The sequence below is a fragment of the Pyrgilauda ruficollis genome, unplaced genomic scaffold (genome assembly GCF_017590135.1).
Source record: "Pyrgilauda ruficollis isolate IOZ18807 unplaced genomic scaffold, ASM1759013v1 scaffold56, whole genome shotgun sequence".
Classification (NCBI taxonomy): domain Eukaryota; kingdom Metazoa; phylum Chordata; class Aves; order Passeriformes; family Passeridae; genus Pyrgilauda; species Pyrgilauda ruficollis.
In genome coordinates, this window is record NW_024527266.1 from 3,822,144 (window position 1) to 3,845,102 (window position 22,959).

The window sequence follows — 22,959 nt, forward strand, 5'->3', positions numbered from 1 at the left end:
CAGAAATCCAGCTAGTTGATTTTCACCAAGAGTCCGAGGCAGGATCACGTGTATATAGTTGTCAGCCAAGTTATTACCCTTCACTCAAAAATATACTTAAGATTGATTTTTAAAGTTATATGTGCCCAGTGCAGAATAATGTGCTCATTGGCAGATCTTTTTGCAAAGTAAATTCCCCAAACCAGTTGACTTAAAAGCCAATTCTTTCTCTGCCCTTCTACTAGATCTCTATATAGTTTAAGCTCTTGAGTAATTTTTGAGCCATGTTGATTGAGGAGCTTTTGGCAGCACCTGGGTTTATCAGGTGGAGTCTGAGATTCACATTTTGTTAGATTTAGGGTCTATCATGCTGAATTACTTCCTCACCATGAACAAAAAGAAGCTACTCATCCAAAAGTGTTAGCAGTCCGAAATAAACTGGCTGTGTGAGATCCCTTGTGGATGATAGAAAGGAAAGAGAGAAGTGTGTCAGCAGTGAAAACTTAATAACAGTTTATAAGCCCTGTGGATTTATACAAATGAAGTTTCAAGGTTGGTTTTCTGCAAGGATAATCATTATCAGCACCTGGGACGAGAGCTGAGAAACATGGTGCCATTGCCTCCCCATTCCTCAGGCTTCCCTTGCATCAGTGCATTTTCTTGGAGGGAATATCCTGTTTCTAACAAGGAAGGATTTTGGTTTTTATGAAGGCTCTTGCACATTGATCACCTGGAGGACCAAAGTCAAGAGTGAAATGGAAAGACAGGATGAATTATGGGAAGTATAAAATCTGTACATGGTAGATGCAGTTTAGTTTCAGGTCACTGAGTAAGGACCTCAGTGTGTATTTCCAAGGCCAACGTGCATTTGGATGAATGGACCTGGCCAGGACTCTGATCTTCATCCAACACTTGTCCTGTGGGGCCATGCCCTTCAAGAAATAGGATCTCTAGAAGCAGTCACCCAGTAGCACTAACAGATTGACCTAGCACAGGATCTAGTTTACATTCAAGCTGGCATGCAATGACTTGAGATAAAGCAGACTTTAATCCATTTCTGTGAGAAATTCTGCAGTCTGTACATATGGAGGGTGGCCCAAAAGAAAAAAAAAATCTATTGGCCCATTCAGGTCAGAAAACTTAAAAAAATCTTACTATATCCTCAATTTCACCCTGCCTTACAGCCTTCTATTCTCACAAGGGAAAGACAAGGAGATGAAAACAGGAATATGATGTACTCCCTGTGGGCTGAAGCATGAACCTGGACAGGGGAGGTGAAATATACCTTAAGGAGTGTTGCTTTTACTTTGATGCTGGAGAGTCCCAAAGACACAGTGCAGAGATGTGATTGCACAGGTTGGGATGGTGGGGGGGGAGTTTCCACAGGCTCTGTTCTCAAGGGCAAACTGGACATCTACTGCTTTTTGGGAGTTCAGAAAATAATAATTTCCCATTAATTTTGTTCATATACCCCACAACACAATAGATATTTAGTACCCACCTGCATTTTGACTTTGAGCAGCGTGCTCAGGATACCCCAATTTGTAGAATATGCAATTAGACACAGACTTTACTCCTTGTCCCACAGCCCCAGTCTCTCCCAGAGCCAGGAAGGACTGTGCAGGATCAGTGTTTAACCACTGGGGCATGCATACCCAATCTTTTATAGGCCAGTTCCAGAAACTGCCCTTCCCCCCACATTTCAAACTACATAAATTCTGTCAGCGTATTTTTGGTTTCTGAGTATCCTTCTAGTGCTGGCTCACGTCATGTGGATTCACAGTGATTCAAACTGTGTCTCTGAATTTGCAGGCACCGAAAACCCTCAATTAAACACTCCACCTGAGATGTTACTGCAGAGTGTCATTGACATTTCTAGACACTCCCTCCTCATTTGCAGAAGCCATATAGGTTTATTTCTGCCAAACAGAGGAGAACATGAATCTCAGGTTACTTTGGGGACTGCTGAGAACAAAGGAGTCATATGCTAGGTGGAATATTTTCTTTTTCAGGTGCAGTTAGGCCAAGGAAGTATTTAGCCTTCCTGCTACCTTCTTGGTGTATGAAGCATCTTTTGCAGAATATAGCAGCACCACCATGTCTAACTCGATATCATTTGGCTGCATTTTCTGTCTGAATCTTCATACAGAAATTATGGTCCCTCTTTAAGTCTCATGAAGTATGACCCTTCCAGCCTTTATCCTTCCCTCCTTCTCCATGTTTGGAAGGCCTGGCTTTCTAAGCAGGATTGTTCTGACAGTCGTACTTTAAGCCCTGAATCTTTGCTTTTCCACTCACATTCTAGCCTTGGCTCAGACTTACTCTTCTGGGGCTGGATCTCTGCAGCTTCTGTCTGGAGCTGTGCTTTCATCCATGACTTCTTTCCTACAATGATATCTGCAAACACCTACATGAGGGCATTACCTGCTACTGCTCATATGGCAGGAGGAAGGCTCCACCACCTGGATACACTCCCAGCACAGTTAGAAATCCTGCACAGATGTGCTTCTCTGAGGGGAAGGGTGCTGACTGACTGTGGCACTCAGTGGTCTCGTAGAACAACCTGGGAAAAGCATTTTATGTGTTCAGCAGATTTTAAAATGCTTCCCCCCTTGACCAGAGATCATGGATATGACATGAAGGAAGGAATGCGTCCTGCTGTTGGGTCAGTGTTTCACTTGGGTTTTCCGGCTTGAGGTCCAGGTCTCTGACACCTCTCCAGCTACTCAGCCACTGCTATGGCTCTTGGACTGGAGCAAGCTCTTCTGAGCTCTTACACTGGCATCTGCATTGCAGCACTCAGAGGCTCCTTGAAGGGCTCTGTGCTTACATGAATGGGCCTCAGAAGGCAAGCTGGATATCCAGGCATAGGCAGTAAAAGTAATTGACAAGTCAGGATCTGCAGCACTAGTCAGATTTTGTTAGCTATTGCAGAGATGGGGCTTGAACTTTGGGCTGAATGAGGCCACGATCTGTTTATCAAAGAACAGCTGAGTCTCATGGCTGAACAGGACCCTGTGCTGGGCCTCAGAAGCAAGGGTCTCCATCTGCTTCTCTCAAATGCTTTGACTCCATGTCTGACTCTCTCTGCTCAGCCAGCTGAGATGAATCACTCAATTAGGAGCCTTCTGGGACCCTTCCTGTCCTTCTCCTAGCTGGGAGGCAGTGCCAAGCTCAGCAGAGAGTGAGAGTTTATGGACTTGCCTGTGGTTTTAAAGATTAATCAAGCTAATTTCCTTTGTGTTTGATGTGGTTTTGTGTTTGTCTAGCTAAAAGAATAAGGACTGGGGAGTAGTTCCCATATCCAGTCCTCTTGCTTCCCCGCTTTTCTTCATCTGGTGGGAGATGGCAGCAAACGGTGCCTGTGAGGACAGGGCTGAGGGATGTGAACCTGAATCCCTTTCCAGAGCCAACCCTAGGCTGACAGTGCAGTCCTGGTGAGGGCATCTCAGCCCTCAGCTCCTCCTCTGGCGGCCTAGAGAGAAGGTGTTGCAGGCCCTAATTGCTTGTTGTTTGGAAGTTGTGGGAGGTTGCAGAGTACGGGGCAGTGTCACAAGTGGTGTTCCAGAAATGCTCACACAGCTGGTGTCCATCTCCCTGCCCTGCCTCACTCAGTGCCAGCTGAGGGACATAACCAAAAGGGAAAGCCCGGGTGAGTATCATGCTGCTGAGGATTGTGCATCAGAGAAGAATTTGGATTCCCAGTAGTATGCTCATCAGTTAAAATAAAACATGCAAGACATCACAGACTAGGGAAGGTGTTGGGTGAAGGCAAAAGAATCTGAATGAGGCATTATTTTAATTTTTAAGGCTGCATGCTGAAGCTGAAGGAAAAATAGGCTGAAATATGGGGGAAGGAAAGAGAAGAGAAGGGTTCAGTGATGAAGGGAAACAGAATTAGAACAGCTTTGAAGGGTGCCGAGAGGAGGAGGGGGGAAAAAAAGCCCTTTATTTTGAGATACTTTATTGTCCTTATGTTGAATGTGGTTGGAAAGAGCTTCATGTTTCAAAGGGTTATTGAGATGCTAGCAGGGACATGTCCCCTTTGAACAAAGGGCACCTGTGTCCAAGAGAAAAGGTCACCCAGAAGGGCAAGCTGGTCAGGGGGGCAGTAAGGGCTATGAACTGAGGGAAAGGCTGCTTGGATAGGTAAAACAAGCTCTGAGGTACTTGCTGAAATAAACCCTTTTTTCCATTCACAAGCACTGGGGTCAGGTTATCACCACCTTTGCCTGCTCTGTCCCCTTTGCTGGAAAGGCTTTACAGGAGAGGAGACATGTGAAGACAAGGTCAGGACTGAATCCTGCTGTCTGCCAGAGTTGTTTGCTTGCAAAGGAGGGACAGTGAGGGGAGGTGGGTCCTGTGTGGTTCATACAGGAGAAAATGGTGCCATGGTGCCCCTTAGCAGGGATGCTCACAGGTCCAGGGGAAGCAGAAATCTTGAGCTGGTTCTTAATCTCCTCCCAGGGGCTGCCCCACAGAGTCTGTTTCAGAGCACATCTGCAGATGGAGAGTCCTTCTTCAGAGTTTGGGCTCTGCATTTTATCAGTGCCCTATTGACACAGCTCTGCAGGGAGTAGGCACCAATCAAGGTGTCATAGCTTTTGGAAATTATTTTGAATGTAGTTACTAGCCCTTTTAGGTATGAAATTCTCATCATATTGAAGCCCAGGATTTACCCTCTATCTATCTATCTACAGATAGATCTCCTGGTGGAAATTAATCTCTAATTTCATGATATGTAACACAGGGTGAGTTTATTTTGCCTCTAGAACTCTCAGCACAAAGAAATGCTTGCTCCATTTTATCAGTAGGAAAACTGGGGTTTAAAGGGAGCATGCAAGGTTTAAATTAAGGCTGGTAGACATTTAGGCTTCTCTATGGACAATAGGGAGAATTTGGGCATTTTGTTTGCTCTTTCTAAGAAATTGGGAGTATGTTTTTTACAGTCTTTTTGTTTGAAATGAGAAGCCTATGTAGGTCTGAGGACAAGTTAAAGAAGAGCTAATATGATATGTCTGATATCAGAAGAATAGAAAATAAGCAAGGAAGCCTGGCTTTACCAGACTACTCAGTGACCTTCTAAAAAAGGACACATTTTGTTTGTAAAATCTTTTTTGATTTCAAAAGCTTACTAATTTCAGGAAAGCCCCATCTCCCAATATGGAGAATTAAGGTGCAAATGGTAGAAATCAATAACATGTCCCAGGTATACTAGTATGTCATTAAAATTATCTGAGAATACTGACATTTCTTCCAAGAGGTGGAGACTATAAATGGCAGTGCATGATTTTTCCAGTCGTAAATTAATTAGTAGAGGAGAAATCAACCAAACTGTTTCCCTGTCTCCTACCTTCTATTTAACACAAAGAAGAGGGGAAAATAAAATCCAGTTTTCAGTGGACTTATCCTTTGTATGTAACTTAAAAGTGATTGCTAAGGGTCCCAAAACCTGTTGAAAGCTGGACCTATTTCCTGAATTCCAATGCATAACTTTAAATTCTGCATGAAAATTATGTTGAGTGAGCTATCAAAACCAAGCTCATGCACTGCTGGCTTTCTCTGAAACCTCTACTCCACATGCAGACTGATTCCTGCTCCTCTGTCTGCCTCCAGTCACTTCCCTTCCTCTCTCCTCTTACATTCCTGCTCCCACATGTTCTTTCTCATGCTGACATTGGTCCCTTCTCCTCCTTTGCTGCTAGGTGGGCTCCTTCTTCATGATCAACCTGTGCCTGGTGGTCATCGCCACGCAGTTCTCGGAGACCAAGCAGCGGGAGCACCAGCTGATGCAGGAGCAGAGGGCCCGGTACCTCTCCTCCAGCACCGTTGCCAGCTACATGGAGCCGGGAGACTGCTACGAGGAGATCTTCCAGTACGTCTGCCACATCCTGCGCAAGGCCAAGCGCCGCACCCTGGGGCTGTACAACAGCGTGCAGAGCTGGCGCCACGGCCACGAGCCCGGCCATGCCAAACCCGGCGGCAGCAGGAAAAGCCAGAGGCGCTACAGTAAGGATTGCCTGGGTAAAGCTGGAAATGCCAGTGGCGGAAATATGACAGTAACTGGGAGCGTCTCCATGTGCCAGCTTGCCAAAGGACCTGTGCCTATAAAGCACAGAATTAGAATTGACACTGGCAACTGAGCGTGGCACTGTGGCCAGCACGCCAGAGCAGCAAGGTGGGGGTGAGCAGCAAGAATGGGAATGAAACAGGGCTGACAGCAGGGAGCACGGATAATCTAGATCTGAAACCCAGAGACCATAAAGTGATAAAGACACTGAGGCTTGTAAAGGGCTCCATGCCTGGTATAGCCAGGCATTGATAGCAGTTTGGGAGAGAGAAGAATTAGGGGATACAACAAAGTGGGACAAAGAATTGGACCTGGTGGCACAGCAGGTCTCCCAGAGCTCTCCTCCCAAAGTGAGTTGCTTCTAGATCTCAAGAGAGAGGCAAAGAGAGTTGAGTTGCAATAAGGTGTCGCCTGAACCTAAGGAGTGATGCTGAAGTCTGGTTGATGTGCAAGGACAATGGAGACAATTTCTCTTGACGGCAGCACATGCTGTTGCGTAAAATTAGACGTGAGATTTAAATGGGGTGCCTGGCTGGAAAAGTCACTGTAAAAATGATTTTATAGAGCTAGTATTAACTGCCTGCTGATGCTTTTCCTAAGTTATGCTCCCATTAACAACCAAAAAGGCAGATTTTCCTTCAGCGTGTCTTGCATACTCAAACTTTCATTTTCTTTACTTGCTGGGAGAAAAGTTTCTGCAGGCTTCATGCACTGTGTTAATGAATTAATTGCTTTATTTCCCCTGGTGTCCATTTGATCTTCCAGGCCAAAATGGAGGATCAAGGAACACAAATTTAGATTTCTCTGGTTCATAGTGCACACTGTCAGGAGGAAGTGTTCCTGTGTTACCTCTTCTGGCTTCTTGAGATGCTTTGCTAATGTAGTTTCTCTGATTTGGAGAGTTCAGTTCAGCCTGGGGGTTCTCAGACCCCACTTGTAGCAGTTCAGGCCAAAAGAAGCTCTCATGACCACTTCTCCCCTCAGGTCCCACTTAACGCAGCTCGTGAGTCTCAAGCCATGATTTCTGCATGAGACAAAGCAGTTCTTTGATGGACATGAACCCCATTCAGCCTAATCAAAGGCAAGCTGAACAGTACCGTGTGTTTTGGAGACACAACCTGTCAGCATAGAGCCCCCAATGGCAACAGCTTCCATTGCTGCCCTTGAGATGATGTGTCAGTGTTTAATCATCCCCGCAGCTAAAAACCCCAGTTACCCTGTTTAAATACCCAGAAGCCAAGCAGGTGTCCACTTTGAATGTCTTTTTCATATCCTCCTTCTTTAAGCAGCACCATTTCTCTTTCCAGGGCTTTGCCAGCAGCACAACTCTCTTGGCTGCCCTCCTCAGGGCTTAGTCCAGCCCATCGCTGTGACAGCAACCTCTGATCCCACCAACTGCCCCCAATGCCACAGGGCAGAGCACGAGGCATCCAGAAGGCTCTCAGTCCTGGATAGCGCTGGCTCAGACCAGGAGGATGGAGGAGCCAGTGATGGGGAGGGCAGCCAAGAGGACCAGGGTGCCTCGGCGCTGGAGAAGGAGGAGGAGCTGGAAGAAGGAGGACGGCTGAAGCTCTGCAGTGACATGTGGCGAGAAGTGAGGGTCAAGCTTCGAGTGATTGTGGACAGCAAGTATTTCAACCGTGGGATCATGATTGCAATCCTAGTGAACACCATCAGCATGGGCATTGAGCACCACGAACAGGTAAAGCACCTCAGGGCACAAGGTGGGCAGCGTGGACTGCCCGCTCCTGCTGGGGGTTATGGCCTTGCTAAGCAGCTGATGCAACTTGGTGGAGGCAGAGACTGAGCAATTTGGACCTCAGATTGCAGCACAGATGGTCCCAGCGTGACTTTGGAGAAAGCCTCAGGATCTTGCAGGGTCTCTTACTTTCTTGTACCTGTACTTAATCGCTTTGTCTCTCTCTCTCCATGTATTTTCCTCTTAGCTCTTCTCAATGTCTCTCTTTTCCTCCTCCCTGGTCATTCATCCCACTGTTTTTCTCTTTTTGCCTGTCTCCACATTCTGTCTGCTTCTCCCTCTGTCATCCTCATCTCTTCCATCTTCCTCATCTCTCTCACTCGTTTCTCTCTTCATTAGCTTACTGAATCCTTAGTCTATGTGGTTAATTTAATGTGCCCTCTGGGGATGTCAGAGGCACTTCACCAGCATCTCAATTCAAATCCATCAGCTTGCTAGCCTTCCCAACTTAATTAAGAGATGTCTGAGCACATTCTATCTATACAAGAAGGCTAGGAAAGGCACCACCTCCAATCTCCAGTCATTTTGGGGGCTCAGGCTGCTTGAGCCTTTCCTTTGCCCTGAGAATAAGAAGTGATAGGTCAGACACAAGCAGCAGGTGTGGGCACAGGCTTGACTTTCACACCAGTAGTTTGCAGGCAGCTCTGAGTCAGCCGTACACTTTATCCTAATGGCAGACTTGTGTGATAGAGAGCAATTGTGTACCCTTGCTTTATAGCTGGGAGACAGAGACTTTGTCTACACTGTGATGTGCAGTGCCAGCATCAGAGGGGGTTAAGCATGCCCATGACCTTGCATCTGCATTGCTGGTTGGTAGCTCTGCTGCGCTTTGCATTGAGTAGTCCATGCTGTACATCCTCATCTCAGATCTATGCTGCCAGTCTGAATGTGACCAAGAGTCACTCCATGTGTCTGCCCAGATCACAAAATAAGAGATTGCTGACTGTATTGAAGCTCTGGAGGCAAGGTGAAGTCTAGTCCTGAGCACAGTCTCAGGCAGCAAGAGACAGGAAGTGAGCTCAGTTCAAGCAAGGCGCTCAGATTCCTGTGCTGTACCAGGATGAAGATACCTTCAGACCCAGAGTATCTTAAATTCCCTGTTTGAGGCAACACAGTGTCTGAGGCAGTATTTGAAGCCTCAGATGTCTGGATCCCGCCCACGTATCAAGCTTTAAACCAATTTTCAAAGCCCAGCTAGTTTCTGATACAAGGCTGTGACACCTTAATTTGATCCCAGAATTCAAAACTGCACTGACTGCTTCAGTACCAGAAAAATACTGGCAGGAGCCCAGAAGAGAGGAGAATGAAGAAGACGCTGGAGGGGTTGACTCATGGAAATAGATAAAAAAGAGCAAAGTATTTATCACGTAGCAGAGAGATGACTAAGGGCTGGAGCCCAGGACAATTTGAAAACTGCCCACTGGTATTTTAAAGATGTGATCACTAAGCAGGGAGAGCCATTGTTCATCCTGGTTTAATGGACACAGCGTGAATAATAGTTTGACAGAAGAATACTTGAGCTGGAGATAGAGAATTCACTCTCATGTTCTGGCTATTGTATGTGCAGATTTAAGCCCTTCTAGGATGCCTCTGCTGTGTTTGTACAGCCTGCAGCACAGTAGGATCTGCCTCTGCAGCCTTGGGGTTTCTCATAGCAGGTTCTTAATGATAGTCCTTAAAATTGTACTATCACTTTTATCCATAAGTAGTTGGGAAAAGCCTATGACCCTGCATGCTGTTTCCACCAGAAGAGCTGTCAGCCAAACTGATCATAACTGAAAAAAGGTGGTGCAGCCTGTTTATTCAAAATGTGTACTCAATTCTGTTATCCTGGCACAAGAAGAATAAAATTTATTCAGACCATGAATGTTGGGTTCTTTTCTGTCAGCAGTTAATTCAGAAGCACACAGACATTTGTACCTCCCATTGGTCTCCTCAAGTTTTTCTCAAACCATGCCATCAGTACATCTTAGGCTGATGTTTCATTGCCTACTTATTTCTCTATTCTTTATCTTTTCCCTGTTGTCTTTTCTCCCAAAAGCACAAATTTTCACAGAACCAAATCCAGCAAACCCCCTCTGCCCACCAGGATCTGTGCTTTGCAGGGTGATGCCATCCTATGATTGAAGAAGATTCTGTTGCTTCAGCTATTTCATCATGTGATGTCTTCTGACCCAGAGCTAATGCCTATGGAGACCTCTTGAGCTTTTATTTTCGGGTACATGGGCTATCACAAGCCTAGCCACTCTCTGGGGATATACCTGGCTGGGCAGCTCATGGCATGTCTGCCAGCAACTTGCCACTCCACTTTTTTATAGGCTGTTTACCAGCAAGCTGACCAAAGCACCCACAGCCATCAGGTGAGGCGCAAATTTCAGGCTTATAAACACACAAACTCAGGGGACAGAGCACATGTGTGAGTGCTGCCCAATCTTGACCAACAGACAGAAGGACAAGGATTTAAACTGTTTGTTATAATTCAGGTGTTTAATATTCATCGTGGTTTTCTTCAAGGAGATTTAACCTCAACAGCTCAAATAACTTTACTCATATTCAAATGACCTTGGGATTTGGCTTCGTTTGCCTTATTCATCCTGTCCTTCATCAGTCCTGATTGTGTGGCCAAGGCAGCTTTCATCTGCATATATATTTCTTGTGAGGGAAATCAACTCATTTTAGGAGAAACTGCATTTCTATGAGTCATTTTCAATCCATGATCTTATAACAAGATATCATTTGTAAATAGCTATGTTTATTTAAATCCATCAGTGTGCAATATACCATGTAATATTCTCAGTATTAGGCCTTTAGATATTGCTGAGACATTGCATAAGCCAAGGCCCATCATTTCAAGCTTTGTCCTGCTTGAAATAGTTTTAGCAGTTCTTCAGATCTGCCTCTATTTGGAAATGTCTATTTTTAAAATCCAGTGCAGAAAATATTAGATTCTTGTGGCTGTCCAGAAGAATTCTTTTAAGAGGCTTATTTTTTTCTTAATATTCACAGTGGGTCTGGTGCTGCTGACTTTTCTCCCTTATTCAGCATGAGAATGAAAAGCTTGTCCCAGCTGAATCTCCCAGGCTGCCTTTCTCATCATGTATTTCTTGAATGACCTGTTGGACTCAAGCCTCTCTGCCATTAGCAGCCACTTTAGACAGCTGAGTGACTTGGTTTATCTTCTCCAGTATCTACTTACAGTTTTCCTTCGTACATCAGATCAGTACTTTATGAGGTCTCTGTGTGTGGATTAGATGATGATCCTCTGTTTCCTAACTAGACCCATCCTGTGGATCAGTACCCTCATATCTTTTAGCCTGTGTGATTTCACTTTGTACCAGCATTTATTGCATTCACAAGTTTGTATTTTACAGTTATTGCTTCTCTTTTTGTTATTTGCTCCTTGTCAGAAACATTCAGCAAATGTCCAAGCCAGCTCATCATGCTGACGTTTAGTGAGGATGGAACAGTCTCCCTGGAGTGGTAGATGAAACCACACTACCTCAGCCTTCTAGAACCAGAGTATAAAAATAATGTAATCCTGCATTGGTTGGAGGGGGAGGGGGGATTAAATTTATGTAAAATTTGGTGTGTTCCATAGCTGATTTTTATGGCTCTTCTAATTATTGCCAAGTGACTTTGAAATTGTGAGTAAAAATAGGCTGGAGAGATGTCTTTATGGAATTTTTTTTTTTTGGTGATCTCATCACAGAGACAGTGATGTGTAGGTTCAGTAGGGCTGGTCTGCATAGGTCACATCAATTCCTCTTCAGTTTCTAGACAGTTGCAAATTTACTCCTGGTTAGGAGAAACTTTTCCTGCAGGGGCTTCATGGTGATCTTAGCCTTTCCTATGATGCAGGAGTTTCTGTCTCCTGCCAGATAATGGACTAATTATATTTTCAGTAAAATCCGGCAAAAGAGCTCCAAAGTTAGTAAGAAATTGAAAGGGAGAAAAAAGCTGAGCTGCTGCCCTCTATTGCCCCCAGTTCTAGTTTCTGATCATGGACAGGAGTGCTGAAGTAAATCTGAATAATAATATTTTACTCTCAGTATTTGATCTACATTGTTAGAGATGGAGGACTTTATTCCACAAAGATGTGAATTAGATTGTTTCATGGATTGGGAAAGAGATCCATACACAGGATAGATTAACTATTCTGGTTAAAACACTGGACATGCCTTGCCCCCTGGGATCTCTTCCTCTTCAAACCACCCTCCTTACCCCCATGCCCAGCTCCCATCATTATGTTCAAGTTTCACTTCTAGTGTGATGGGTTAATCATTCTGGCCTGTCTTGGCAAGGTGTCCTGTCTTGGCTTGTGGGGAGATTTCTGGTGTTCCTTTCTTTTTCTTGGACTAAAGTAGCCTTGAGCTCAGTTCTTTCCTTGGGGATTCTTCAATTTACAGTTTCTAGGAGAACCTGGGAGGAGGAAGGGTTTAGATGCTGAATGCCTGAATGCTGTCTGTGGGAGCCTGGGGGGGACCTCACAACTGAGAAACATTCACTGTGTTGGAGAGCATATGTGTTGGTAGGAAGAAAAGGAGAGAAGCAGTTTTCCTCTTTGCTTGTCCACTTCATCGAGTTCACACTTCCCTGGCCAGAGAAGGGTCCCCTGCACCAGCCTCGTCCATTGTCACTCCCAGCCACTCTGCCCTAGGAACAAGGACATCACCACACAGGACACAGCCCCTGGTGAGCCCCACCCTGCAGCCTTGGCCCCCAGCTGACAGCTCTTTGCACTCTGCCAAGTTAGCTCCATCTCCAGAAACGGCTGCACTGCTGGATCTGCCTTAGTGCCTCTCCATCTGGCTCCTCTTTATCACCTCTTTTTTTCCTGAGTTCATTTCTTTTGTGTTGCTCTTCCTTTCCCAGCATTTACTTCTTTGCTACACTATTTAAAACAACTCTTTCATTCTCTACTTCTTGTGGATGCTAGTAAGTTTAATTTTTTTCCAGCTTTGTTTTTTGATTTCTGTTTTTCTGCTTTTATCTCTGCTTATCCCTTCTTTCTGTCTTTCTTTCTCTGCCTAGTCTTTCCTGTCCCTCTGTCTAGGAAGGATGCTTTGCTGGGGCTGATTGATGGTCCATTAGAAACAGATTAACAGGTGAGGATTGACTAGAGAAACAGATGTCAAGGAGGGAAGGAGAGGAACAGGTGACCTTTTCCACAAGCAAGATGTAAGCATGGTTTTTCAAAAATCAGTTGCTCCCTACAAGAGCATGAGAAAATGTATGGAAAGCAGAGAGGAGGATAAGCTACCATCATAACCCGTTGCTTTTTTGCATTGCTTATTTTCACTGACATAATGGTTTGATTCAGATGGAAATTGGCATCTCAGTTTAACATATAGACCTCATGATCTCAGCAACTGTTACTGCTGGGTCTTGGTGAAGTGATCTTCGTCTCTCCCTTTCCACATGCACTTGCTCATTCCTTCTCTCTCCTCTCTTGTCTCCACTCCTTTCTCCGTCATTTTCAGGGTGGTTTTCAGATGTAACTATGGATGGAAATTGATCCATCTCCACTTTTTTTCATTTTAAAGACATGGACTATTTCAATAAAAAGCTGCAATGAGGAGTGCAAGAAATTAACAAAGGGCATGGGAAGCCAGAGATGTGAGGAGCAATTTCCAGATCAGTTGTTCACCTGGAAGGATCTTGGCCCCTGGGGGCCTCAGAGCAGGAGTTAAAGTAGACCCCAGCTTCAGGCAGACAGCCAGAACCAGAACTGCTTTCCTCCCTCACTTCCCTTTCCACCAGCTCTATAGGGAACAGGCATGGCCAATGCAAAGGCCACCCTTCAGCACAACAGCAATTTTGCAGACCATGGGGACAGACCATGACTTCCCTTCCTTGTGGGCACTAATATTGATTTAATGCTAAAAATATTGGCTCTGACCTGCAGGGACTCACTTTTCATTTCCACAGTGCCAGGAATGTCTGTTGTCTCTTGCTCTCTGCAAGAGACGTTTGCAGTTTTCGTGTTCCCATCCATTTTATGTGGTGCTTAAAAGAATGGCTTGGTGGTCAGGCACAGCTCAGACCAAGGCAAAGGAAGATGCACCCTCTTTATTTTTCAACAGTCATCTTGTGTCATTCTTGGATTTTTCGCCTTGTGCACTTGCCTTTCTCCTCTTCCTGTTCATTTCTCTGTATTCTTCACCCAGTCCTTCTCTCCCTGTCCCTTATGGATAGGTTTTAGCAGTGTGGTCCTCCTTGCTGCTGTCTTGTCTGGTTTGATAGTGTCTTGGGTAATTATTGAGAACACTCTGAGGATAGAGGCATAAGACTGATGGAGCAAGACCAGGAAACTAATGCATACAAGGGTTTGGTGGGAAAAAGGGAAGAGAAAAATGGGGAAGTGGAAAAATAGAGGGAAAAGGGGCAGATTGGTGCAGTGATGTTTAGAGGAAGATGGGGAAAAGTTTTCCAGTCATTTAAATGTTTTCAAAATTTCAGAGAAAAAAAAAAAGTGTCAGCTATCTTTGGAAACCTCAGAAGAAGAAATTCTTGAAGGAAGAGGTTGACCGCAAATCAGCCCATTTTGCTCTCCTTCAAGAAATACTCAAGTTCTTTGCCCAAAATAAAGCATCCTTTAGCCAGGGGAATGGGATCTGAGGTGGGATGTAGGAGATGCTTGGTCAGCCTTGGCTGTGTGAATGGCTGTGAGGCTCCTGATTGTCTCTAGTAAAAAAAAAAAAAGTTGTTAGGGATCTAATCTATGATGAAGGTAGCAAATCTGCAAAGGAATTGGAGTGCAAGTGTCGCTATCCAGCTCCACTCTAGTCTCACCTATGGAAATTTACAACTCCCTACCAACTCTGTTCCTTGGGAAGGGTAACAATTTATTTCCCATAATTTCAGGGCTCTGTCAGTTCTGACTGTCTGAATTTGCATTCTCTCTAGCCAGAGGAATTGACCAACATCTTGGAGATCAGCAATGTTGTCTTTACAAGCATGTTTGCCCTGGAGATGATCCTGAAGCTTGCTGCTTTTGGTCTCTTTGATTACCTTCGCAACCCCTACAACATCTTTGACAGTATCATCGTCATCATCAGGTGACAAGGGCCTTGGGGATCAGCTGAAATACACACAGAAAAGAGTACCACAGAGCTTGCAGAGTATTTCAAAAAGGATTTAGCAGCTGTAATGAGAGGAACTGGGCTGATGCACAAGGCCAAGGATTGGGAGACCAAGATGTCTTTTTCCAATGCTTGGTGCTGGTGCTATGCAAGTCACACAGTATTTCTGTCCCTCAGTTCTCTCCTCTGTAGAATGGCGGCAGTTGCAACTGCCTTGTTAAGTTCACAACAAATGTTAGCTGTGAAATATTTTGAAAATGCAAAATTGAAGATGTTACAAAGGTTTAAAGTGTGATAGAAGAACTTGTCTTGCTGAAATTTGATGCTGCAAGCCTTTCTTCATTCCTGCAACATGTACTGCCACATTCATGTTCTTAAGGCATAAAAGCAGCTTTCAACATACAAGGATAAGCCTGTAGTTCATACTTCTGCCTTGCTCAGACAGATTTTCTCTCTCACCCCTTTGTACTGCCAATGCCAAAGTGAAGCCTAAGCATTGTTATTCCTTGTTTTCTTCCGTTTCTTCACTTGTATTTTGTTTTGTCCCGCATACTTGCCATGCCTCTGTGGGCCACAGCATCTGGGAGATCATTGGCCAGGCAGACGGGGGCCTCTCTGTGCTGAGGACGTTCCGCCTCCTCCGGGTGCTGAAGCTGGTGCGTTTCATGCCGGCGCTGCGCCGCCAGCTCGTGGTGCTGATGAAGACTATGGACAACGTAGCCACCTTCTGCATGCTCCTCATGCTCTTCATCTTCATATTCAGGTGAGCAGGCAGTCAGCTCACAGTGTGCTGGAGTGGATCTGTATGACTGCATAACTCACCTTGCCCATTGCTCCAGGCCAAGACAGTACTGACAAATATTTATGTTTTCATAAGGGCTGAACTTGCTCCTGCCTTAAATTGGATTCAGCAGCTGAGGATTTTGGCCTGGATAGGGTGGTGAAATACTGCCAGCAAATGAGACATTGAGCATAATGTCCCATTGCAGGATAGGTGAAGTTTCCTGCTAATCAGGACTAGCTACAGGAACAGTTCAGTCTGGAGGCTGATTCTGGCAGAAGAGCAGCAGGAAGCAACTGAGAAAGTTTGTCTGTGCATGTCCCGATAGCAAGATGAAGACATATGAGAGCAAAAAGGACAATAGAAAGGACAGATCTGACTGAGAGGTTGGAGGGAATATATGAGCTCTGAGTCAGAAGAGATGGAAAGCAAATTTTTTTGTGACCTACTGGGTTGCAATATGTAGTTCCTTCTTCACAGATAGCTCCCAGTGGTCTGAATGTGTGGCTGTAGCCCTTGCTGCTGTGATGTTGCATTAGATTTTCATGAGAAGAGAATTACTCTGATGAGTTCATTGTGATGGCAGAAATATTTATATTTGACATCATCTTGTTCCAAAGCATCCTGGGAATGCACATCTTTGGTTGCAAGTTCAGCCTCAGGACAGACACAGGTGATACGGTTCCTGACCGGAAGAATTTTGACTCCCTGCTGTGGGCCATCGTCACCGTCTTCCAGGTGAGCCCACTTTGCCCTCTATGGGTGGGTCAGGGCAAAGTGAAGAGGATCAGGAGATGCTTTTTCCTCACTGAGGAGCACTGCACTGACTCCTGACAGCACAAAAGGTTGTGGAGGAAGAGCAACTGCACATTGGAACCAAACGACTGGTGTATATCTCAAACAGGGGACCCTCCTCCTTCCCAGGAGACGATGTGCAAAGGTCACTCCTGTTGTGACAACTCCCAGCTTTAACACTCTCACCTCAGCACATGATTGTCCTAATGGTTGTTCTTGTTTCTTCTTGCTCAGCTAAGGTTTTTGGTGCAGTGTCACAGCTGGACAGTGACAGTGGGTGTGTGTTAATGGGGAAGTTCAGAGGCCTGGTCTGGTCCTGATGTGTATTCTTTGACTGTCCTTTTCTGGGAATACACTTCATGTTCTTCCTTCATGTTTTCTGACTTTCTCGTCCTTTTTTGCAGATCCTAACCCAGGAGGACTGGAATGTTGTACTCTATAATGGCATGGCCTCCACCTCACCGTGGGCTTCCCTCTACTTTGTGGCTCTCATGACATTTGGCAATTATGTACTCTTCAATCTTCTGGTGGCTATTCTTGTGGAGGGATTCCAGGCTGAGGTGAGCTGACACCAAGGCTTCATCAGGAAGAGGAATAGAGGTGCTAAAAAGGGATCCTTTGTGACACTTTGAGCATATTGGACTGGAGGACTTACAAAGTATCACCCCTCTTTTATTTCACTCATGAAATAACCCTAGTTAGGGTAGTATTCAATTAAGCAAAAGAAAAAAACCCAGTGTTTATTCTTGCAAGGAAACAGGATCTCTGGAAAGGGATTCACAATTTCTCTTCTGTGTAACACAACAGAACCTGCTTTAGGGTGAGCCCTTTACCCATACAAAAGCAGAAGTGCAGTCTATCAGCCATCCCAAATCACAGAAGACTCTTTCCAGTGATGACACTGGATGCCTGACTGCCAAGGACAATTTTGCAGTTGTTCCGGTAATGAAAGACAAAAACAAATGGTTTTTTCTGTTTGAGCTTCCAGCTTCTAAATTTGTGTGTTCCAGGGTGATGCTAACCGGTCATACTCAGATGAAGATCAGAGTTTGTCAAACATGGAGGAGTTTGATCAATTCCAAGAGGTCCAGGAAGGCTCAGGTACAATAGCTCAGTCTTATTTGCTTGGGTCCTACTGCTGTTTGGTGAGAAACCTAAAAGCAGATTCTGCAGAAAATTTACTCCCACTTCTGAGAACTTGCCAGTTTTAATTTTGAACTTTATGCCAGTTTGTGGTGTTATTTGTGGAAAAGCAGAGACATGTTGGCATCCTGAGGAATGTGGTAGCTAAGTGGAACAGTTCTTGAATGACCTCCAGAACAGCAACTGGAAGTGAGAAGTGAGGCTGTCTCTGGTTATCTTCAGGGTCACTATTTCAGGAACACGGTATCCAAATCTGAAACCCACATTTGGAGAGGGGATACCAAGATGGTAAAAAGGACTCAGGCAAATCTGGAAGCCTTGCCTCATAGTGAGAGACTAATGAAGCTTAGAGAAATCAGGAAAGTTGCTTGATCAAGAGTGAGCTCTGCAGTTGTAGACCAGAAGGAGGGGGTTGTGGTGGTAGATAGCTCTTTAATTGAGCAGAAAAAAGCATAATGAGATTGGAAAGGTTGGAAATTCAAGCTAGACAAATTCAGGCTGAAAAAAACCCCATATATTTTCAAGGAGAGATAATTAACAGTGGGAACAACCTGAGTAGAAACTGCCTGGTAAGGTCTCTATCCCTCAAAGATTGAAAGTCTTTCTACAAGAGTTACTATACTTCAAACAGGATTTGGTGGCAGGGAGCAGTGAGAGTAGCTTGCTCTGCAATGGATGGTGAGCCAGGAGTTGAAGGAGACAGAGAGCCAGGCAGGAGGGCAGGGGCCACGCTGCACACTCTTGCACAAGGTGAGCAGAGCAGGTTCACTGTCACTAATAAGAGTTTGCCAATGGTTTGGTAATTACCAGGGAAACCCACAGTGGTGAGGAAGGTCTAAGGTCAAGCCAAGAAGTCCAGCCAGCAAGACAAGATCAGGATCAGCAAGGTGCAAGGACAGGCACAGACGTACTCACAGCACAACTCAAACAAGGACTACGAGCACATTTCTGAGCCTAAATGCAGCTCCCTCAGCAGGGAGTTTGGCTCATAGGTTTTTCCTGCAACTTATCTCTTTTCAAAGCAGTCCTATTCTGAGGTACATGGCTGCACCATATCAGAGCTTATGCTGAATGCAGGCAGTCAAACCCCTGAGATGGCAGAGGAGGAAGAGGTTACAGAGGTGTTAGTGGACTCATGGCTGTCTGTCATGGATAGGTGACCTTCATTATGCAATAAGTCAAACAAAAATGGTTGCTCCAGTCCTTTCAGGCATTAAAATTCAATACCCTGTCCTTTCCATGCATCTCAAAAAATGCTGATGGTCATCTGCAGGACTTAAGATTTCCCTCAAAAGTGTCCTAGATCTTAAAGGTCAAGGATCAGTCATTTGAAGAAGGGCAGTGTAGTAGGATAGACTGGGATGCAGTTTTTGTACACAGTATGATTGCAGGAATTTTAAGGTGACCTCAGTACCTGGATGGCTGTGGCTATCTCTACATCTTAGTCTCTTGCCCAGTGTTTCAGCCTAACTGCTTCAAGTAGCCAATCTGACAGCTGGTGGAATTTTTTCAGACCTGAAGATGCTGGTGTCTGCTCTTGGCATGCAGAAGCACGCTCTTGTTCCTCTGTTCTCCTTCATGCTCTGCCTGTCAGTCTGAGGCTGCCTGGCCACCACTCTGCTCGTCTGTCTGTCCCCAGGGAGAGACATGGTTGGTTTTGGAGGCTGAGGAAATTACTTTAAAGCCTTCCCAGCTTGCACTGCCTTTGTCACCACACCCTAAATCAGAGAAATTGATGTTGATTGGTGTTAAAGGGCTAGCAATCTGTTAGCTGCTGTTAACACGCTAAATGGCTTAGGCATCAAAATAGTCACTGGATAGTGAGGAACCCAACTTCTTCTTTCCTCATTCTTCTTTCTGCATCTTTTCACTTAGATCCCAAGCTCTGTGCAATTTCTGTGACACCTAATGGGCACCTGGACCCATCCTTGCCCTCTTCCAACCCACCAGTGGCTTCTGGGGGGGTCACCGACTCTTCACGCAACTCCCTGCAACTTGACCAAATCCGTGTTGCTGTTGGCTCCCGGAAGAGCAGTGTGATGTCCCTGGGGAGAATGACTTACGACCAGCGGTCCTTGGTGAGTGAGGGAGTAGAAATGTGTGTCATACCCTTCCTTTGAAGGCCAAGCACTTTGTCGGTTTTCTGCCATCATCTGGGGATTTCAGGGAAGGATTGCCCTGCTGCTGTAAGCTTCTGACACAACTTCATTGTCTGCCTTTAGAATCCAGATCAGTTCACATTATTTTTCTAAATTTCCAGAGTTTTGAAGTCTATTTCCAGATTAGTTATCTATACTCCTTTGAGTGTGGGAGAGGGAGAACAACAAGAAGACAGTCTCCCTCTTACAGTGGAACATGTTTTTCCTCCTTGCCTTTTCCTTGTTTTCCTAGATTAAAGGACAAAAAATTTTGCCTTGAGTTAAGAAGTGATGGCAGAACCACCAAGTCCAATTACAGAAGGGATTGTATCAGAGCTTTTGTAACAGTGGAAATCTTGTCTTTGAGCTCCCCATGGCAGATTCTGCTGCCCCATAGCACTTCCCCAAGCATGCAGGTTTGTCTAACCAGTGCATCTCAGACCTGTCCACCTTGTAACATCAGCTTCTGGGCTTTCTACCCACTGGCGTACACAGCTCTGGGGAGTGCCTTGGTGCTTAAAGGTTCATGCCCTTGTTATTTCCAAACAGTGAGTGCTAACAGCCATGAACTACATGATACCTTGCTGATGTGGTTGGACTGGGCTGTAACCAACAAGCCTGTTTCTCTCATTTCTCCCTTTTACTAAGACTGGACTCAAAGATGGTGTGTCAGATGATCCATCACCCTGTACCTTGTGTTATCCTTAATCCCAGCGCAGTGTAAAAAGCTGCCAGTCAGATTATTTGAGAACTTTACTCTTGCTCTGTGCTGGTATAAGTAACAGTATCAGGCACCTGGCCTTTGTCTTTATTACCTACCTTCCCTGAAAGTGCTTTGCACACAGATGGTGCTATAAAGTAATCACAATCAACATCATTGCTAACTCATTACCAATTTATTGTCAGATTTACTGAGATTGCTGCTGAATTCCCACCATGCAACTTGCTCAGCATCTGATAAATGGCAGCCTTCTGGCTTGGGGGCTCAGGGAGCAGTCTGTGATCTGAGAGGGGAGCACATGCTCCCTCCTTGTGCCCAGAGTCACTGAGTCCCCATCCCGCTCTCTTACAGTCCAGCTCCCGCAGTTCCCACTACGGTGCCTGGAGCCGCAGCGGAGCCTGGGGAAGCCGTCGCTCCAGCTGGAACAGCCTGGCCCGGGGACACAGCCTGAAACACAAACCTCCCTCAGCTGAGCACGAGTCCCTCCTGTCTGGGGAAACGCACAAGGCGGCAGATGGGGAGCCGGATGGGACAGGAAGGGTGTTTCATCACCGCCGGACACTCTCTCTGGATAACAAAGGCTCCTGTGACCTGCTGGAGTTAGCCTCGGTCCCTTCTGGCCACAGAGTGACCCATAGGCTGGGAGCACCGCCTGGGGCCAGTGAGCATCAGGACTGCAATGGCAAAATGCCCAGTATTGTCAAGGAGATCTTCCCAAAGATGAACAACCACAAAGAACGGGGAGAAGATGATGAAGAAATAGATTATGTGAGTGCTTGGTGGAGGAGTCTGGGGTTCATCACAGTGCTCTGGGAAACTCCAAATCCATCCTCAAATTTCAGTTTTCTTGCATGTCAATGGGAAGGCTTGCAAAGGTGCTTTAGGAGAGCTGGAGGACACCTGGAGGACTAAATGCAGATAGGACTTTCCAGGCACAGACAAGCTCATACCACATTGTCAGGCTGCTTGCAAGGCAGGTGGGTTGTGGGAGGAAGGCAGATGTGGGACATACATGTGGTCAGTCAGGGGCTGTTATTTCAGAGCAGTGCAGCCAGTGATTTCTGCAAGATAGGAGAGGTCAGGCTGTGCAAGAGTGAGAGTTTTGCATGGGGAACATCAGCAGACCAGAGCAGGAGGCACAGGCACCACAGGCAAGGCAAGTGGGTTTTGTGGTATCAGCCTGGGGGACAGCAATCTGTGAGCAGATCAGAGAGTGGAAAAAGTGGAGTGAGGGTCAGTAGAAATTTGAACAGTCATAAATGTCTGTATGAAACTCTCAGCCCAAGTGCCAACAGAAAGCCTTCTTGTCCTGGCTTCTGATTTAGTTGAGGTAGGGAGGAAACATTGCCCTCGTGTAACACAGTCCCTCCAACACCTCTAAGAAGGCATCAAGGGACAGCATCCTACTCTAGAAGGGACATCAGCAGTTTTATTTTTCATGATCTGGGGAGGAAACCAGATGCCAAGAGGTAAACAAGCCCTGGCAAAGCAGCTTCTATCTTTTCCATGACTTGTTGCTTTTGAGTTGATTTTCTCAATTGAGAGATAAAAGAAAAGCAGGTAGTGGTGCATTTGAGTCAGATGTGAAAGGAGAAATATCTCTCTCAGGCAAGTGGGAAGGTGACCAGTGGCAATTGCTTCTGCTGCATCCCTACAGAGCCTGTGCTTTCGCATCCGGAAGATGATGGAAGTCTATAAGCCAGACTGGTGTGAGTTACGGGAGGACTGGTCCATATATCTCTTCTCTCCACAGAACAGGTTTGTGCAGTTTTTGCCATGAGAGGGTTGAGAAGATGGGGCAGATCCTGTTGCTCTGCTGGCTTTATCCCCCAGTGCTAGGTGGCAACTTCAAACTTAGCAGCTGAGAATGTGTATTTTCTCCTCCATTGTCCCTTCTACAGCCAAACAGCATTTCTTTTCCTAGACTGTGGCAATGAAAGGAAAGTTGAGCATCCTAAATAGCTATTGTGATCTTCCCTCCCTTTGGAGCATCCCATTTTTATTTTCTGTAATCATAAATATTTATAGCAAAGCAAGGCAGGGAATACTAATATTAGCACAAAGAGGATAAAGAATGTATTATTGATGACTCCATAATACTGATATTTCCTCCCCTCGTACCAGAATAGCATCTTCATTTAATTTACAGTGCCAGTATCAACTTACCAGCAGTTATATCACACCTTTTAAGGTAAAGTTAGAACTCTTCTTGCCTAAAAAAAAGGAAATTTGGGTTGAATTCTTCCTGTTACAGAGTTCTCACAGGAGAAAATGTCCACCTACCCCAGCTAACATTATTGTCATACTGCTCCTTGAAAAGAAAGGGCTTTCATTTTAGGTGACGAGGGAGAGCTTTTTTTGCTCTGTGTGACACCTATGTTAACATACACAGTGTCTTTCAGAAGTGTGGTCCCCACGACTGCCAACCTACCTGCCTCTCTTGAGCTTTCAGCATGTAGCCTCTTTGCTGTGGGGGGTACAAAGTGTGAGT

General features: G+C 45.4%; 1 protein-coding gene across 1 annotated transcript in view; it reads left to right on the forward strand.

The window, feature by feature from the left end:
- The window catches only part of CACNA1I (calcium voltage-gated channel subunit alpha1 I), a 149,380-nt gene that overhangs the window by 102,190 nt on the left and 24,231 nt on the right, over positions 1–22,959 (forward strand). The window contains exons 8-17 of the mRNA XM_041481493.1: positions 5,685–5,988; positions 7,357–7,751; positions 14,715–14,866; positions 15,468–15,653; positions 16,292–16,409; positions 16,871–17,026; positions 17,477–17,567; positions 19,485–19,687; positions 20,820–21,236; positions 22,126–22,226. Coding sequence (XP_041337427.1) covers positions 5,685–5,988; positions 7,357–7,751; positions 14,715–14,866; positions 15,468–15,653; positions 16,292–16,409; positions 16,871–17,026; positions 17,477–17,567; positions 19,485–19,687; positions 20,820–21,236; positions 22,126–22,226 — 2,123 coding nt within the window. The remainder of the gene's footprint in view (positions 1–5,684; positions 5,989–7,356; positions 7,752–14,714; positions 14,867–15,467; positions 15,654–16,291; positions 16,410–16,870; positions 17,027–17,476; positions 17,568–19,484; positions 19,688–20,819; positions 21,237–22,125; positions 22,227–22,959) is intronic.